General features: G+C 38.3%; 1 protein-coding gene and 1 pseudogene across 6 annotated transcripts in view; one reads left to right on the top strand and one right to left on the bottom strand.

Moving 5' to 3' along the window:
- Nucleotides 1–19429, bottom strand: part of SBNO1 (strawberry notch homolog 1) — a 51320-nt gene that overhangs the window by 20318 nt on the left and 11573 nt on the right. For 3 of the 5 annotated variants that reach the window (XR_013975612.1, XM_080940970.1, XM_080940971.1), the window contains 16 exons: nucleotides 17127–17439; nucleotides 15044–15144; nucleotides 13754–13850; nucleotides 12361–12521; nucleotides 10981–11114; nucleotides 10718–10808; nucleotides 8992–9153; nucleotides 8234–8369; nucleotides 8055–8160; nucleotides 7804–7957; nucleotides 7103–7285; nucleotides 6163–6260; nucleotides 4116–4267; nucleotides 2474–2677; nucleotides 1320–1663; nucleotides 692–823 (listed from right to left, as the gene is read on the bottom strand). Coding sequence is in view for 4 of the 5 variants with exons in the window: in XM_080940970.1 (XP_080797096.1) it covers nucleotides 692–823; nucleotides 1320–1663; nucleotides 2474–2677; nucleotides 4116–4267; nucleotides 6163–6260; nucleotides 7103–7285; nucleotides 7804–7957; nucleotides 8055–8160; nucleotides 8234–8369; nucleotides 8992–9153; nucleotides 10718–10808; nucleotides 10981–11114; nucleotides 12361–12521; nucleotides 13754–13850; nucleotides 15044–15144; nucleotides 17127–17439 (2568 nt within the window). In the remaining variant the exon portion in view is untranslated. The remainder of the gene's footprint in view (nucleotides 1–691; nucleotides 824–1319; nucleotides 1664–2473; nucleotides 2678–4115; nucleotides 4268–6162; nucleotides 6261–7102; nucleotides 7286–7803; nucleotides 7958–8054; nucleotides 8161–8233; nucleotides 8370–8991; nucleotides 9154–10717; nucleotides 10809–10980; nucleotides 11115–12360; nucleotides 12522–13753; nucleotides 13851–15043; nucleotides 15145–17126; nucleotides 17440–19429) is intronic. The other 2 variants (XM_080940973.1, XM_080940972.1) reach the window with 1 other exon arrangement.
- Nucleotides 18891–19114, top strand: LOC308439243 (translation machinery-associated protein 7-like; annotated as a pseudogene). The gene has a single exon. The product of its transcript is annotated as a translation machinery-associated protein 7-like (transcript).

The following is a 19429-nucleotide window of genomic DNA, read 5'->3' as shown; positions in this document are numbered from 1 at the left end:
TGATGGTGTACAGTGTAATCACAGTTTGCAGGAGGCTGAGGCAGGAGGGAAAAATGAGTTCAAAGCCATTCTGGGCTATATAGCAAGACCCAGACTCAAAAAGACAAAAATAGTAGTGGTCCTGCCTATTCCAGAGGCTGAGACAGGAGAATCACTGGAAACTACAAACTGAAGAAAATAAAGACAGACTAGATAGAGTAAGGTCCTGTCTAGAAAAAGGAGAGAGAGGGAGAGAAAAGGTAAGAGGAAAAGTAGTAGAAAAGCCTTTTGCGACAGTCTCCTATGTAGGCAAAGCTAGCCTAAAATTCAGGATCCACCTGCCTCAGACTCAAAAGTTCCAAAATTAAAGGCATATGATGTCACACACCTCATATGATCCAGGCTAGTTTAAAACTCATGCTCTAATGCAGCCAAGAATGAGTTCCTGATCCTCTCTCCACTTCTAAGGTGTACCACCTCACCTGGCTTGTACATTCAAAAGTTCAAAGGTCCTCATGCATGAGACAGAATCTACATTCACCTTATAGAAACTCAAGTATATAAAATAATCCTAACAATTACTAATAAAAAAATAGACTATTATTAAATAAGCATATAACCGATACTGTGTGTGTGGAAAAAGAACAGGTCCTTCTGAAGCTGTAAATATATGCAGGGGCCTTGTCATGAAAACCACCTATGGAAAGAATACCTTGTCTCCATCCATAAACCTTTGCTTCTCCGTGATGTTTAGAATCTCCACAGGCACATCAAGCTCAGACCTTGACTCGTAGGATATGCTTCCATCATCATTACTCACCACCCGCCCCTTGCGGCCAGTCATCTGAGAAATACACATCAACAAAGTTTTAAGAAAATTTACTGGGATCACAAAATGTGAATGATACAAATTGTCACTAGGGACAAAGAAACATTTGCAATATGAGAAACTGGTACATGGTCACTATCACAAAAGATGTACAACAGTACAGGAACCAAGCACAGACCAAACAACCAGACAATGAGGACAGAATTTCTGTAGTCATGCCGTGAGAAATAAAGCAGAAAATGGCTTCTAAGGACATTCATTTTACAGAATTTAAAGTGAAGAAAGGGACTGAAGAGATGACTCAGTGCTTTAGAGCACTGACTGCTCTTCCAGAGGTCCTGAGTTCAATTCCCAGCAACCACATGGTGGCTCACAACCATCTGTAATGGGATCTGATGCCCTCTTCTGTCATGCAGTTATATAGGCAAACAGAACACACATATTTAATTTTTAAAAAACTTGAAAAGAAATTTTATGAAGAGAGAACACAGCAATAACTACATCTATTTACCTCAGCCACATTTTCAGGGCCACCAAGTTCATCAATAAGTTCATCCAGGGTGTTAGGAGGGAGGTCTTCAGCTAATTTTTCTAGTTTATCAAGCAAGTCTTTCTTCATCTGCTGTGCCCTTTCAACAGCATCTTGACTTGTTATAAGGCTGCTGTTACTGCTGCTGTTACTGTTGGCTGGTGCACTGTTGGGAGCAGGTGAGATGACTGGTGCAGAGGAGAAACTAGGCCGCTTTGATCCAAGACCTGATGCTAACAAGGCACTTTGAATGGAATCTGGATCTATACTTTTCTTCTTTTTTTTATCTTTGCTTTTCTTATGATCTTTCCTAATTAACCACGGATCTAAAAAGATCAGGCAAATATGTATCAAATAACTTGTCAGAGCACTATGGAATCTTTAAAGAAGGAAAGGTTAGTTTTGCTAACTGACTACTTGTAGAAGTATTGCCGACCAGCAGTGCCCAGCGCAGTCATTCACACAGAGAGCTACCATTCCACATCCTGAAGTTAGAAATTTCAAGCACACGGACGGCCTAGTCCTATAATCTCTTGATCACAGAATTCAGGAATACTGAGGGAGGAGGATAGGATCCTTAGTAAAGTAACATTCCCCCAAATTTAATGCTCAGTTCTACATCATCCAGGGCTACATAGTGAGACCCTCTCCTGACGTTTAAAAAAAACAAAACGCTGAGCTCATCTCCTTTTATCTTACGGTCAAACCTTTAATAGACAAGCTTGTTCTACAATAAGATTAGAATCTGTTGGATCACAAATAAAGTATAAAAAGAGTGTCATTTATGTTTTTTTAGATTTGTCTAATTTTTAATCGAAGATATTTGTGTTTCTCTATATGAATATCGTTACAAGTGTCTTTGTAGGTCAAAGGCTCCTGGAATGGGAGTCGGGTAGTAACAAGCCCTTAGACCTATATGCTGGAAAATGAACTCAGGTTCTCTACAAGAACAGTATAACCACTGAGCCATCCATCTCTCCAGCACCTAGAAAAGGTTCTCTTTCTTGTTTGTCTTTGAGACAAGGTCTCACTGTGTAACCTTGGCTGGCCTAAAACTCAGAGATTCTCCGGCCTCCGCTTCCCACATAACAGCTCAGTCTCCTCTGGCTCATAGGCCAGACTTCCAGTGAACTCACCATCCTCATTGTCTTCACTAGACTCATCTCTGAAGGGATTGAAATCGTCATCATCGCCAGAGCTCATGTTCTTAGAGCTCTCATAGTCGCTTTCTTCATTATCAGAGAAATGATAATCAGACTCACTTCCACTGTCGTCAGAGCTGCTTCCAGTAAGGCCACCAACTTTTCGTGCTTTTTTGGCTTCTCGAGTTATTTCTTCACCTACCCTCAAACCCCAGACAAAACTCAGCTAAAAATTCATTGTGCTTTTTTTTTTGCTTTTGTTTGCTTTGAGATACGTTTCTATGTCTTTGTGTGTGCGCACGCGTGTGTGTCTCTCTCGAGTCTCCCGCCCTGGTTGTCCTAGAACTTATTCAGTAGATCAGGCTGGAGATCAATTTTGAGATCAAATTCACAAACCATAAAAATTAAATAAAAACTCAAGACTAAATTCAAACAGAATCAAAGTCACACTCACAATTACTTATTCAGTAGTTTTGAAGAGTAACTAGTCATAAAATACCAAAAAATTAATGTATAAGCCAGGTGTGGTAGCACAAGTCTATAATCCCAGAAGTTGAGAGGCAGACACAGATCTGCCTGTGTTGAACTCAAAGCTAGCCTAACCTACAAAGTGAGTTCTAGGCACATTAGGATTACATAAGACAATGTCTTAGGGAATGGGGAGAGACAGACAGATGACATACTGATATATAAAATGTGATTTTTAAGGGCAAAAGAAGTGCCTGGTTTAGATTACCTAATATTTAAAAAAGCAGAAGATTGTGAATGCTCAAATACTCAAGTCAAAACTCCATGAAGTTCTCATACTAATGGAACAGAGAAAACCTAACTTCTTGTGACATAGCAACATGTCAGCTTCTTATGATACTACTGATTATAAAACACCATTATTTCCTGTACTCTTCAATTAAAACGTACATAGTGTGTGCTACAGTGTTAGCAGCCTACTCATTCACTTCAGGTGCATTATAAATATGAGAACCACTTAAATGGTTCAGCAGACAGAGCATTGTCACAAAGCCTGAGAAGCTGAGGAGGACCCCAAAACCTACAAGGTCAAAAGAGGGGAGGGATCAACTCCTGCAAGTTGTCCTCTGACCTCCACACTCAATGATATGTTACATTTTATTACACCCACAAATGAGTGTAATAAAAGAAAGCATTTCAATATGAAGAATGTGTATCTTGCACATCTGAAATGATTAAGAGTGCCAGGTTACTAGTCGAACAGAACAGAAAGCACCCAATCACATTAGTCTAGTTTATAACAATGCAACCTAATTAACAAACATGAATGAATGAATACAATTTCTAATAACCAGTAAGTACATTAATCAAAGCCTCTTAAGCCTTAATCAGCAAAGCAAACATAATTTCTGCAGCCCGAGCTGCTCCAAGAACTGAGGCAGGAAGAATGCACGCACTATCCAGTACTACTGAAAAAACGGGTGTTAATAAAACAGCAGCTCTGACAACACAAAAAGTGAGTGAATCTAGAATTTCCTAAGACTCTGTCTGACCAACAAGAAAAAGCATCAGTCCTTCCTACTAAGGGAAGACAGGGGTATCAAACAATTAATTCTAAACAAAGACCAACAGCACCGTCAGCATCAACTCCTTAAAGAAAAGAACTTACCTTTCCGCTTCTTTATTTTATTTTCTTTACAAGGACTATCTCTTGGTGAACTGTTGTTACTTTGGGCTGTCAAATCGATTCCTAGCAAACTATAAAGTTTCTTCCTGTCTGGAGCAGGGAAGTGTTTTTCAATCAGTGACTGCAATACCCCTCTGTAGAAAAAAAGCAGTGAACCTTACTACGTCATGTGGTACCTGTGAAATCCTTACCAAATATACTTAAAACATTTTCTTCAACTTAAGCAGTTTTCATAACTCAGCTCTAGTTAAATTTTTAAGAGAAGCCTGTCTAATAGCATTATGCATCTGATACTTTGTAGTGCTACATTAATTAGTAGGACAGGGACTGAGAAAATGGTTCAGTGAGTAAGAGCTTGCTCTATAACATTAAGAAAGACCTGAGTTCAAATCCCCAACAAACCAATTAAAAACAGCATGGCTGTATGTGCCTGTAACCCAAACAAGAGGGCGGAGAAACTGATCCTAAGCCCTCACTAGCTACTCAGTCTAGATGAAATGCAAGGGCTTCAGTTTACAGTCCCTTCCTCAAGAGAATTAATAGAGAACAATAGAAAACACTCAAAAAACTGCTGTCTACAAGTCTGTACACAGAGTCATGCACTACACATGGGCAGGTACATGAACATACACCACCCACACATAAAAAGCTATCAAGAGTAAAGGGTTTAAGAACAAGGACATAACAGGATTTGCCTACAGTCACAACTATTGAAGGAGACTTAGCCAGGAGATGTCTTAAGCCCAGAAATTCAAGAGTAGCCTGGAAAATATAGCAAAATCCTTATATAAAACAAACTGAACAAGGAAGTTACTGATACTAATTTCAGTAATAGTACACTATCTCGATTATCAGTCTTCAAAGTGTAATCAGAAAGATGTCTGACAATTACAATATATCTTACATTTACATTTGAAGATGTCTTTGAAACTTAATGCACTTCACACTAACAAAATAAATGCACTTATATACTGCTCAAGTAGCTTCACATGTCAATAGTAAAAGTTTCTCAATGATTCAAACAGAAAGATATTTCATAAGCAGTTTTCAGTGACAGAAATTCTCAAGGCTCTTGGACATGTCCCCAGAGGGGTTCAGGACAGCCTCAAAGCTATCATGAAGATTTGTTATCATTTAACATTTTCTAAGATTAAAAAAAAATGTTTAAATTTATTTTATGTGTATATCTTTTGCCTACATGTATGTCTTGTTAACCCCATGCAAGCCCGGTACCCTCAAATGCCAGAAGAGGGAGTAAGAGCCCTTGGTCCAATTTAAGAGCAGACACTGAGTGCTCTTAAACTCTGAGCGATCCCTCAGTCCCCTCAAGTAACTATTCTTTTCCTTCAGGATTTTAACACAATGAATCACTATGGCCTAGAATAGCCTTAGTCTCTCAGAGACCTGTTCTGCCTCTGACTCCTAAGTGCTAGGAACAAAGGTGGGTAGATGCCACTATGTCTGGTCTTCAACTGTCATTGATAAAGTTTTCTGAAGTTGCAATTACAATTTTCACCTTTCATCTGTAGAATTTTATTTTAGAAAGAAATTATATTATGTCTGTATATGGATATGAGGTACAAGCTGTGCAGGTGCTCTCAGAGTTAAGAAGGTACTGAGATACTCTGGGACTAAGAGTTATACATAGGTGTTGGGAATTAAAGTCATATCCAACAGGAGAGCAATATGGATTTAAAAACATCTTTCTATACCCCAATATTGAATGTTAAGAACAGATTTTATCATATTATGTCAAACTAAACGCCGCTTAAGAAAGCAAGGATTATTTGAAACAGACAACACTAACTTTGATGTTAAACAAGCTTCAAGATTTATAAAACAAAACCCAGCTCTATTAGTCTAAATGCTATATGTAAAGTCACCAAAATGCTCAGCATTTCTAGACCTTGAGTTATCTATTATTTTCCAGAAAAGAAAGCACAGAACCCTGAAAACTCAGATAAGAACAACTTTTAAAGAAAATGCTAAAGATTCATCTAACAGTCAAAAAGAAATTTAAAGACATTACTTGGCAGTTGAAACAAAATCATTTAGTTCTCCTCCACCCTCTTCCAAGGCCTCTAAAGTTCTGGCTTCTCCTGTAGACTGCAGACCAATAACAACACACTAGAAAACACAAAACACAACTATGAGTAATATAACTATAGCTTCTCACCAAGGTACATGCTAAATATCTAGTTTAAAAAGTTGTTTTTTTTTTTTTTTTTTAATTTCAAAAAGTGACCCACCCCATTAAAGTAGTTTGGGCTTCAATTATTCTATGTGAGCTGGGTCAAAAGTGGAGAAAGCCAGGCATAGTAGCACTTGCCTTTAATCTCAGCACTCAGGAGGCAGAGGCAGGCAGATCTGAGTTTCAGGACAGTCAAGGATATGTAAAGACCCTGTCTCCCTCCAATCCCCAGAAAGGAAGTTAGAAGAAATAAATGCATTACAGAGAACAGGACAAATGTCCCTGACCTCATGGAATTCATTATGTTTAGTGTTTTGTGTGTGAATGCATGTGTTTGTTTGTATGCATGCATGTATGTGTGTTTCACTCTCTATAGTCCTGGCTGTCCCCAAACTCTCAATCTTCCTGCCTCTTTCTCCCAAACTTTGGGATAAAAGGTATTTATCACCACTGGCAAGGCAGTTTTAAACAGATATATAATCAACCAAAGCTAGCAAGCTTAGAATAATATAGTTATTCAGAAAAAGAACATTACTGAACAAACTACACAACATTCATATTTGTTATTCTATGCTCAACAGTCATTAAATCCCAACTCAAACTCTGATATAGCCCCAGCTGGCCTTGAGCTTGAGATCCTCTAGTTTGTCTCTCATGTGCTAAAACTATAGAAACACACCGCCTGGCACTTTTCATTTTTGTTTGTTTTGTTTTCTTTTAGAGACAGATTTTCTCTGTTTAGCCCTCATTGTCCTGGAACACACTGTGTAAACCTTACCTTTCCATTCTTGATCTCTTCCCGGGCCAGCTGCACCACCCTTTTCACTTTGGATGCTATACACAGGTACTTAAAAAACCTCTGGTGAGCAGACCAGAACTGACCCCACATAGATTTCTTCATTCTTTGCTCAGCATCAATCAAATCTGCAGCTTGCTGAAATCGCTCTCTAGCGATAACCCACTGAAAATACACAAAATTTTACATGTATCTTTGAATGTCATTACTTAAAAGTGATCCCTTAAGTCAGACGTGTTGGCACATCCCTTTAGTTCCATCACTCAGAAGGCTTGAGAATTTCTGTAAGTTCAAGGCCAGTCTAGTCTACATAGCATAGGGAGTTCTAGACCAGTCACCAATGACACAGTGAGACCCCATCTTCACAAAAATTAAGGGACTCCTTCAACCAAAATAATCTGCAGTCACTGGACAATTTGTAGAATGGTTATACATAAATGTATCAAAAAGTATACTACCTAAAACCATCATTTTAAGATATAGCAATACTGTTTAACTGTGTATTCAACATGAAATGAATATGAATTAGGATAAAAAGTAAGAAAATATGGTCAAATAAACAACTGTGATCATTTGTTGTTCTATAGCCTAAAAACATTCTTCTATGTTGAAAAGATTTCAATAAATAATACTCATTAAAAACAACTATCAGGCACATTAAATACACTGACAATATTTCTCACCAGCTTGACTGCTTTGTTATACATTTTAACATAGCTTTGAGAAAGAAGAACTTCCTCAATTTTGAAGGTCACTCCAGTAAAGCTCAGCTGCCGTGCAATGTACATTCCTCTAAGCTTCATATCCATAGCAACAATTTCCATGGCACCAACACCTCTGAACAAAATTAAAACACACAGTAACTATCAATAAATAAAGCAGGACTACCATACAAAAACAGTTCTGGCAAAAACAGGGCCATGAGCCTCATTACCTGCGTTCCACAGCTTGGATAAAATCACTAAATTCTCTGAATGGAGTTCCCTCGCCCCATATTCCAAGACGGTTCATATAGGCCATGTTGCGTGGTTCAGAAGCACCTAGTAAACATCCAAAAATATTATAGCTGCGAAAGTAACATGCAAAGATCTTTCTGATTAAATGTATACTCACCAGTGGCACTGGCATACACAACTCTGGCTTTTGGCAATTTGTTCTGAAGCTCTAAAACAGCCAAGCCTGTTTTGGTTGGCTTTGAAGAGCCAACAGGACATAAGTTTTTTGCTTTGTGACATTCATCAAACACTATCTGTAAGGAAGAGCTAAGGAATATATCACAAGGCAGGAGCTATCTACTCAAGAGTATGGTTTATTAGCATAAGAGCCTACAGGGGTCGGTCTTAAAATTCCATACATAGACGAAGACCTCTCTCTCATCTTTTCCTTTCCTTTATACTAAAAATTCTGAGGCATTCACTCAATGTGCTATTCACTTCAGCTGAGTTTCTTAACAGAATATAGAAAAGGATCCACTGAGGCGAGGATTATGCTCTACAGGGGCAATTTCAGAAAGCCATAAACTGGCAACTAAGTTAAAACAGCACTTCAGAATGTGAGGTTCTCAGGACAGCAGAAGCTATACTGTAAGCAAATACGATGGGAAGTACTACATGAATGCTGCTTACTCAGTCTCCTCAAGCACTCACTATCATGAGAGCAGGCATCATGAACCCCAGTGGGGAACAGAGGATGTTGCAACCCCCCCCAAACCCAGACAATGATCTTCCAGTTTCCTAAGACTGGAATCCTGGGACTCTATTAAATTGATCACCCCCAAAAAACCCACTCTGTAACATTTTTTTTTTGGTAAAGTTCTATCTATACATAACTTTTCATGCCATTAAAACTGAACAGTTTCTACTGAAGGATACCACTCCATCGAAGTCTTCACCACACCAGTGCAGAAGCTGTTTTAATCTGGTCTTATATTTACCACCAGACTGGCTTTCACCAATAAGGGAAGAATAGGTAGCAAAAATAACACCCTTTTTCACACTCCCGTTGTGTTTGGAAGAAATCTTTCCATATTTAAACTAAAAGAAGAAGAAAAAGGCAGAAGAATTTAATTAGTACACCTTCCTTGCAGGAGTATCCACTCAAATTACAATACTCAACATAATAGGTTCAACTCATGAAACTTACTCTACAAAGATGTACACATATCACCAAAATACCAAACAAGCAAATACACACCTATCACATCAGATTCCCTAAGAAAGCTACAATAGTGGCTGCATGGTACCTACTGTGTACTCATTATACTATAAGCCAAACTCAGGCTGGTTAAATAGAGGAACGTGAGAAGGTTTAACAAATAAGCTGGGGGGAGGGGTGTGATTCAGTGGTTGAGCACAGCACCAGGCATGCCCTAAGTTCTATCCCCAGCAATTCCAAACAGAATTCTGAGTAATTTGTCCTCAGTTACCCTGCTCAGAAATAAACATACCTAGATGTTAGATGCATGTTTTAGATTTAAACTATAGTCATTCAAAATATAGCACATTAATTACAGATCTACTCAACTAAATATAACCTAATCAGAAAAGTCACTGACATACCACAAGAAAAGGCAGTAAGGACCTGGATCTCAAAAATGGGCCATATGAGAAACAGATTTTCAAGTCTAGTAGGAACATATTTGTATGAAACTTTGTAACCCACAAAAAAAGCACATAGTACATATTATGATTTATGCCAGAAGGCCAGACTTGGTGGTACATGCCTATAAACCCAGCATTCATGAGTCAGTAGTAGGTGTATTACTATGGGTTTGAGGCCAGTCTGGTCTACATACCAAGTTCCAGGACAGAAAAGGCTACATTGTGAGACCCTGTCTCAAAAAATAAAAGAAACAATATTTATGACAAGCATGTTTCATCTTAGCACTAGGGAAAGATAGGAAGATAGTTCTGTGTTAAGAGACCAACATAGGCTAATATATGTAGTAAGTCTATCTTAAAAATAATAGAATATGCTATGTAAGCATTAAAATTGTTTCTTTTTTTAAGATTTGTTTATTATATATATATGAATATACTGTATGTTTTCTTCAAACACACCAGAAGAGGGCATCAGATCCCACTAGAGATGGTTGTGAGCCTCCATGTGGTTGCTGAGAATTGAACAGGGACCTCTGGAACAGCAGTCAGTGCTTTTAACCACTGAGCAATCTTGCCAACCCAAGCATTAAAATTTTAATCATGTTAAAATGTGTTTTAAATATAAACACCCATTTTCTTGTAATGTTCCACATTAACATAAGCAAAGTCATTCAATTCCATTGTTAGACAAATACCAACAGTTTATAAATCAGAATGATTCTCTCTAGGATGCACAAATGTGATGACTATAGTAACATGTGCACTACTTTTCAATTCTGTATATATACAGGCATAGAAAGCACTCTAGAAACTAAAACAATGTAACACCGGAGAACAAGATGACAATGCCATTGGCTTGGCATGTTATGTGGAATAGCTCACTTAGTCCTTGTAACAAACCCTACTCCCCAACTCTCCCCAAAAATTACTCCCATTCTTATACATAAGTCAGTAATACATTGATTAATAGCCCCAAAGAAAAGGGAAGCTTCCATACCTTGTTTAATGAATGGACCAGAATGTTTTTTGCTCCAATATCTCTTAAATCTCTTTCAGCATCATATTTTAAGTCATTTGATACACTAAACCTGTCCAAAAATTTTTAAAAAAAAGGTAAATCAAATTAATAATTCTACTTCTGGATAGAACTAAAGAATAAAGTCAGATCCTGACACTACAACAAATATACACTTAAATTCATCCTGATATGCTAATCAGTCAGCCAAATTGATATGCTAACCAGTCAGCCTTGGAACTTACCACAATGCTCTTTTTCTACTCAACAAATAGTTTTCATATATGATCCCTGCTATTGTCCGGCCTTTACCTACACCAGCGCCATCACCTATTAAGAAGCCAGCACGATCTCCATTAGGGAGGAATGTTTCATGTTGCTAAAAAAGGAGATAAATAGGGAAAACGTCACTTTCTCATCAAAGCAACTAGTGATAAACTGGCCATGCTTTAATAAATAAGCTCCCACCCAATTAAAACCACAACAAATGAGCAGTTTGATATGAGTGACCACTTCCATGAATATCCTCTACAGATAGAAACTAAACTCTTTTCCTTCTTCCCTGCTATATAAAGCCAATAAACTGGCGAGGTGGCTGACTCCCCAACTCCTCTGAACACCTGCCTGACAATGTGTGTCAACTTTCACGTGATACTTACCTGGGGACAGCTGGCTCCTAACAACATTGCTTATCTTACAGAAATGAAGTTGAAACAAAATCAGGTGGCACATTACCAATAGTACCTGAGCAGCATAGAACTGCCAGTTTAGTAACCATCCAATAGTATGGGAACCCAAGTCTTTAGACAGGGAAAAGAAACATATACTTTAAATTCCAAAAACTCAAGTCTTAAATCTTAGATAAAAAAATAAATGAAGGCTCCACACTAAGAAAGTCCCAAGTAAGATTAGAGATCAGGACTTGTGATTTCTACTAGCAGCCACTCTACAGATAGCCGCTATACCTTCTCCTTTCTTAATATATAACTTCTTATTTTTGTTTTTCCCAGACAAGGTCTCTGTGTAGCCCTGGCTATCCTGGAACTCACCAGGCTGGCCTAGAACTCAGAGACTTGCCTGCCTCTACTAGGATTAAAGGCATGTACCAACCACACCCGGCTAACAAGAGAAATTTAGAAAAATTCCGTTTCCAAGTGTTCCTGACGAGGAAAATACACCTTTATTAAAATTGTATTTTAGAGGGGTTGGAAAGTAGGCTCAGGTTAGGAGCATCTGCTATACTTCCAGAGTACCCGAACTTTGATTCCCAGTTCAGATCAAGTAAATAACAACTATGACTAGCTTGGGGTGAAAAGAATCCAACTTCCTCCACTGGCCTGTCGTTACCTACCCAACACATCTGGAATTCACTCACGAGACACATACATATACATAAATTGAGCCAGGTATTATGGTACACACCTTTAATCCCAGCACTGGGAGGAAAAGGCAGCTGAATCTCTGTGAATCTGAAGCCAACCTGGTCTTCAAAGAGAGTTCCAGAATAGCCAAGACTATACAGAGATGTCTTAATAAATGAATGAATGAATGAATGAATGAATGAATGAGACAAACAAAATTTAAACTTTATGTAGCAACATAAACCATAAAACGTAACTAATTACCTGGGCTGCATAGGTAACTGCCTCAAGCTGCAATGCGGAGAGCCAGCCATTATCAATGGTCTCTTCAGAGATGGAGGTTTTGTACCAAACATCAGGAGGAGTGACACTGGACAGAGAGCTAGTCTCCACCACTGCATCAGGGTGACGCAGGCCAATTTTTACTAAACAAAGATTTAAAATGTCTCATATAAGTCATTCTAGTAACATTTCCAGTAATAAGATAGTACAATACTTGTTTTATGACAGAGAAAACACTAACTACTCACTTTGAGCTTGTATATAAAGTTACTAATTGTAATGTACTACTCAAATTTACCCAACTACACAGTTTAGAGACAGATGATTAAAAAAAAAAAAAAAAAAATCTAGTTTAAAAGCAGACCTCCTCAGGAGGCAGAAAGGCAGTATTCCATGCCAGCCCCCACACATCATGAGATGAGGTGGCTGAGACCATGAGTTGAAGAACAAACTAAATAAATACAAAAACACTGGATGTTAAAAGGTTAAATAAAATCTAGACAATTTTCCCTCTTATTACTCTTATGTAGCAAAAAGGTTTAAATTTTTATACAAAAACTAAAAGTTTACTTTCAACCTCATATAATGACCACCAAAATGTTACTCACATAGACAAAAGGCAGAAAAATAGCATTAATAAAAATCAATGAAGTCAAGCCTAGTGGCTCTTGATGGCAATCCCAGTATAGGATTGACTCAGAACCAAAACAAGCATAAGCTTAAAGCAAAAGACTAAGTAAAACCAAAACAAAAAGGTATGGACCACAGGCAAGGCAGCTCACACCTTTAAGCTCAGCACTCAAGGCATTCAGAGAGCAGATCACTATAAGTTAGAGGCCAGCATAGCAAAGAATTCCAAGCACAAAAAGACAAACATCAAAATCCCCAAGAATCAAAAGAAGGTTCCAATGTGCCTATGATTTGGATGAGGTGTGAAAACTAGTGTAAACTCACAATGTATATTTGTATCTACATAATTTACCTTAATTTTATAAACAATACTTACATAAGCAAAACTAGCTAGCAACAAAATAAACAATTCCAAGAATTTATTGTCATGGCTTTTAAAGACTAGCCTCAGACAAAATTCTAAATTTGTTTAAAAGAGAGAACACAGTAAACCATAACCAGTACTATGGGACATGATTGTAATCCCACGAAGCAAATATGGGGCTGAGACAAGTCTGGACTTCACAAGAACTTGTCCATTAAAAAGAGAGGGGATGGGAAAAGGAGGGAGGAGAGAAAAACTATTCATAGCTCTCATTTGTCAAATCTTGAGGAACGTGGCATTGTCAGGCACTAACATTTAGGGGTTTAAGACAAGTTCGAGATGAACTTGAGTCTGTCATTTTGACAAATCCAAAACACATACATTTTATTGGCATATACTCTGCATAGGTCTCTGCATGACCCATTTCTTCCTCATCTTCTTCTTCTGGTTCATCCTCCTCTTTAACAACGGGAACCTTCTGTAACACAAAAGTACAATCAATCGTAAGTATAGAGACAAAGGGCCAGTGTGGGGCTTTTCCTGCCTGTCCAAAGGTAAACAGCAACGACAACCTACACATAAATGAGCCACCCACGGGGTTCTGCTCCCTCAAGCCGAAATCTGGAATTACTTTGCCTCTCAATGCTCAAACATTTCTGTCCAACACCAGTTGCTCTTCAATCCAGGACTTGAAAAAATGAGGTGATGGGAGAATGGTGGGACACAGCAAAGCACAAGCTATCACACCAAGATTTTATAGAATGTGCAAATATAAACACGATGACCATCTTGACATTTTTTTCCTCTTTGTAAATATTCCTCAAACCATGCTATCCACTCTAAACCACAATTAGGCTCTTCTTCCTCTAGCATGTATTTAATTTACAACCACAGTCCTATAGAATTGATCTCACACTGCCGTATCTTCTGTATGTCTTAGCTCATTGATCTGAAAGCAGAACCAATAGCACCTCAGTGCCTGTGTCTCCTTCTGAATCCCTGTCAAGTCCGTCACTCCTACTCCATAAAGCCTACAGAGGCAAAGTCATGGTGTCTTTACTCATATCCCAGAGCCTTTATTATACCTTTTCTTCCCTCAGCTTTAAAGCAGTGTGCCACCACACTCTCTCTACATTATACCTTTTGATGTTTCTCATACAATTCCTTGAATATAGATGGTACTAAATATTATGTTTACTGAAAAGGAACTCATGAAGCAAAGTCCTCAGCAACACTCACTGCCACCCAGAAACACTATCTAATGAATGTGAGGCACACAGCACTGTCAGTTAAGGAAAAAACTTATTGTGAAAACTCATCCAGATCACTGCATGATTTGACAGCTCCTAACCAATCAGTTATTTGAATTCCACCAAGTTATCATATGGTAAATACTGTGATAACTGCAGAAACACCACTACTCATGAAAGATGTAAGTTCAGCCCTAAGTTTTTTTAATTAACCTACTTGCAATCAACAAGCTTCCTAAGAACTAACTTTCTTTTTTCCCAAGACAGGGTTTCTCCTTGACTGTCCTAGAACTCAGTATGTAGACTAGGCTGGCATTGAACTCAGAGATCTGTCTGCCTCTGGTGGGATTTTCCTAAAGTAATTTTAACCAAGTAACTTCTACATTACACAGAAATAGTAATACTACTGTTTACAACTCACCATAGTGGGGGAAAAACTCCTCATCTTCATGTCATTTATCCATATCCTTGCTACTTCTTTATTAGAAGATTCTTTTTTAACTGCACCATTACTGACATCAGCTGTAGGAAGAAAAGTAGATTACATTTTACATGTCTCAATTCATTTCCTCTAGTTTAAAAATGCAACTGTTTATTATTCATTTTAAAAAACAAAAGACTATCAAAATATTATACCACTAAATTAAGCATAACCATGACAGCATTAAAATTGCTGTAGGTTATTTTGAAGATTTACTTAGTATTTTATGTATATTTATATGTATATATGCCTGAGTATATGTAACATGTACCATATGTGTGCAGTGCCTCCAAAGGTTACAATTGGACATAAGATCCTCTTGGAATTGAAGTTAGTGATTGTGACCTGCCTGATGTGGATGCTGAGAATCAAACCCAAGTGCACTTACTGAGCCTCAAAGCTGTACCATTTTATAAAACACTTAAGCAAACCAATAAATGAAAAGGGAATATGGGCCTGTCTGGATGGAAGATATTCTTAATCCCAGCACTCAGGAAGCCATGGCAGGCAGATTTGTGAGTAAGGCCATCCTGGTTCACATAGGGATTCCCAGGCCAACTTGGGCTATATAGTAAAACTCTGTCTAAAGAAAGAAAGGAAAAACTGTACATAAGAAAATTTTAAACTATGAAAAGAATTTCATAAGCAAGATACCAGAATTACTTAATTTAGTACAAATACCAAAAACCAGCATTACTTCTGAGATACCTCTCTGGTTCACTTCAAACAAACAAAATACAGGTAGGCTTCCTTAAGCAACACATACACTACAACTAGAGCAATACAAAGATTAGCATGCTCCCTTGGCAAGATCACACACAAATTCATTCCTTTTTTGTTGTTTTTGTTTGTTTACAAAATTCAGACCAACAACACAGTAAACTAGAAAAGATGGCTTACTCTGCAATGTGCTCTCTGCCCAAACATAAGGGCCCAAGTCTACATGATAAGAACCTATATAAGGGGCTGGAGAGATGGCTCAGTGGTTAAGAGCACCAAATGCTCTTCCAAAGGTCCCGAGTTCAATTCCCAGCAACCATATGGTGGCTCACAACCACCTGAAATTGAGATCTGATGCCCCTCTTCTGGTGTGTCTGAACACAGCTACAGTGTACTTAATAACTAATAAATAAATAAATAATAAATAAATAAATAAATAGAGCCTACATAAGAGCTTGCTATTGCAGCATGCACCTGTACTGTCAGCAAAGGGGAGACAACAGAATGCTTGTGGTTTATGAACAAGACAAAGTAGCCATTATTGTGAGCTCCAGGCTCAATGAGAAACCTGGTAAGGTGCTGAATAGAGGGCACATGTCAACTTTACATTCCTCTGTTACTCCAGCTACAAGGAAATCTGACACTGTCTTCTAGCTTCATGGATAATGCACACAGATGGTACACAAATAGATCCACATACATAACCATCTTTTGGAATTAAAAACAGTAAGAAAACCACTACATCTAGCCAAGCAAGGTGCTGCATGTTTGTAATTCTTGCAGTCAGGAACTTGATCTGAGGCAGGGAGGTCACTGAGAGTATACAGTGGCCCAGACAAGACTGTCTCTCAAAACAAAAACAAAAACAAAACAAACTTATACTATAGTTTGAAATGAAGGAAGAAGGAGGCTGCAGTTAAGAGCACTGACTGTTCGTCCAGAGGACCTGAGTTCAATTCCCAGCAACCACATGGTGGCTCGCAACCTGATGCATTCTTCTGGTGTGTCTTAAGACAGCAACATTAAACTCATATACATAAAATAAACAAATCTTTATTTAAAAAAAAAAGTGTAAAGTCCAGTTCCAGTGGATTCTGATGACCTCTTCTGGCCTCCATGGGTACTTTATAATACGGTGCACATACATATAATCAGGCACACACTAAGAAAAAATAAATATTAAACAAAACATCCAAAACCATTTATAAAACAAACAAACACACACACCCCCCCCCAAAAAAAAAAAAAAAAAAAAAAAGCTGCTTGGGAAAAACAAAGTTCAAATAACTGGAAACGAACTTACTAGCTGCAGTTGCAACTGGCTGAGCAATATTGGCAGGTGGCTTCAGTTTCATGAGTTCGTTTAAACTATTATTTTTGAGTAAATCCTTTAACTGAACCTGGTCTTTTGAAGGAGCCGGGGGGATGGCATTTCGTACTGCTGGTGCTGAAACTGATGGGCGTGTGTTTGCAGTGGTCTGGATAAACTTTGTCAAAGTGATGGTTTGCCTATTCGTTGTTGCAGGTGGTGTTTTAGTCATTACAATTGTAGATCCCAAGGTCGGAAGTTGATTTATTTGATTCAGCACAAATGTTGTAGTGGATGGAGGCTGCTGCTAAAAAAGAAAACATTTCACACACTCAATTTGACTTTAATAGTCTGCATACTTTAGGCCATTTAGAAATCTAAAACTAGAGGCTGGAGAGTGTTCTCAGAGGGTGAGCTGACTGGTGACGGTATGAGGACCCCGAATCCCCAGAATTCCGAATACAGAAGTCAGGCAATCAAAGTACACCTGTAAGCCCAGTGCTCCTATGTGGGAGGCAGGGACAGACCCTGTCTCCAACAAGGTTAAAAAAGTGAGGATGGGCACCAAAAGTTGTCCTCTGACCACATGCCTGCTAGGGCATTTATCAACCCACAGCCAACACACACCCAATCTAAACTTTATTCTATTCTTGCTTAAGTAATGGTACTTTATTTCTAACTTAATGACTAGCTATAAATTATCACGTTAAAACAAAACACTTAGGAAAAGGTATAGTAGTAATTTGATGTTTTATACAACCATCAAGACAATTATAAAGGGCAGCTATCCTAAACCAACTATGACTTACAATAACTCTAATAAGCCTAGTAACAAGAAGATTCCACAGCCAATACTGCCAACTAGACAGACAACTCTAAGCAAACTATATAAACCACTGAAGGCCTAGATTTTATTGAGTCCAATATTTATTAAGATCTCTATTGTTGTTGAGTGGTGATGACAGCACACCAAAAGCTGAGACAGGCAGATCTCCAGGGTCAAGGCCAGCTTGGTCTAGAGAGCAAGTTCCAGGACAGTCAGATCTACACAGAAAAACCCAGACTCAAAAAAACAAAGGAAAAACAATTTTCATAATGCTTTTTTTTAATTTGAATGGTTACCTGTATGTGCAGGTGTCTGTGGGGCTAGAAGTACCAGATACCCCTTGAGCTGGAGTTTCAGGCACATGTCATCTGCCTAGTATAGATGCTCTACAATACCAATAGCTCTTAACTGAGTCATTTGAGCTTTTTGAGGGCAGGTTTATGATTTTAACATTATATTTCTTTCTTTTCTTTAGAGATTTATTTATTGTATATATGTGAGTACACTGTCACTGTCTTCAGGCACACCAGAAAGCATAAGAACCCATTATAGATGGTTGTGAACCATATGGTTGGTGAGAATTGAACTCAACCTCTGAGAAAACAGTTAGTGCTTTTAACTGCTGAGCCATCTCTCCAGACCCTGCATTTCTTTTTTAAATTAAAAAAAAAAAGAAAAAAGTGTTTAACTTTCTCCACAAATTGATTTACTGAGAGGGCAAATGTGTGGAAGTCAGAGGACAGCTTGAGGAGCTCGGTTTTCTACCACATGTCTCCCAGGAGTCCAAGTTGGATCTTGAAGTATGGCAAGAGTATCTTTACATGACCAAAGACATAACCGGCATCTTTCCTATTCAATGCTGCTATCATACAGGTTACAATAAATCCTAGAAACTAAAATCACCAGGGTCTGGTGAAGGAGCTAGAAGAGCCATGTCGGTCGGAGAAGGTGGCAAAAAGAAGCTCCTGAAACAGCCTAAGAAGCAGGCCAAGGAAATTGAGGAGGAAGATAAGACTTTCAAGCAGAAACAAAAGGAGGAGCAGAAGAAACTCTAGGAGCTAAAAGCCAAGACCTGGGGGGAAAGGAAAAGCCCCCAGCCACAAGTAGAATTAAGAAATCTGGTAAAAAAGTAAGCTGTTCCTCACATCTGAGGTGATGGTGACCCTCCTCTTCCATTCCTATCTAAACATCTGGATTCCCTGCCATAACAACTAAAATGAAGTGTTATCCTGTAACCTGTCAAACACCTGGATTCCCTATCATAACATTTTTGCTGCCTAATAAATAGCTAGCATGAATGATGTGTTAGCCTGGAGCCTGTTGTTGTACATTGTAATAAACTTTTGTTTAAAAAAAAAAAGAAGAAGAAGAAGAAAAGAAACTAAAATCACAAGGATAACCTAGCCAGGTGAACTCCAAATACCAGACATAAGGTGGTTACTATCAACAGTCTCAGACAATGCCACACACC

The sequence above is a fragment of the Micromys minutus genome (genome assembly GCF_963924665.1).
Source record: "Micromys minutus genome assembly, chromosome: 29".
Taxonomy (NCBI): Eukaryota; Metazoa; Chordata; class Mammalia; order Rodentia; family Muridae; genus Micromys; species Micromys minutus.
Note: the sequence above shows the minus strand (reverse complement) of the source record. Positions and strands in the feature narration are given on the sequence as shown.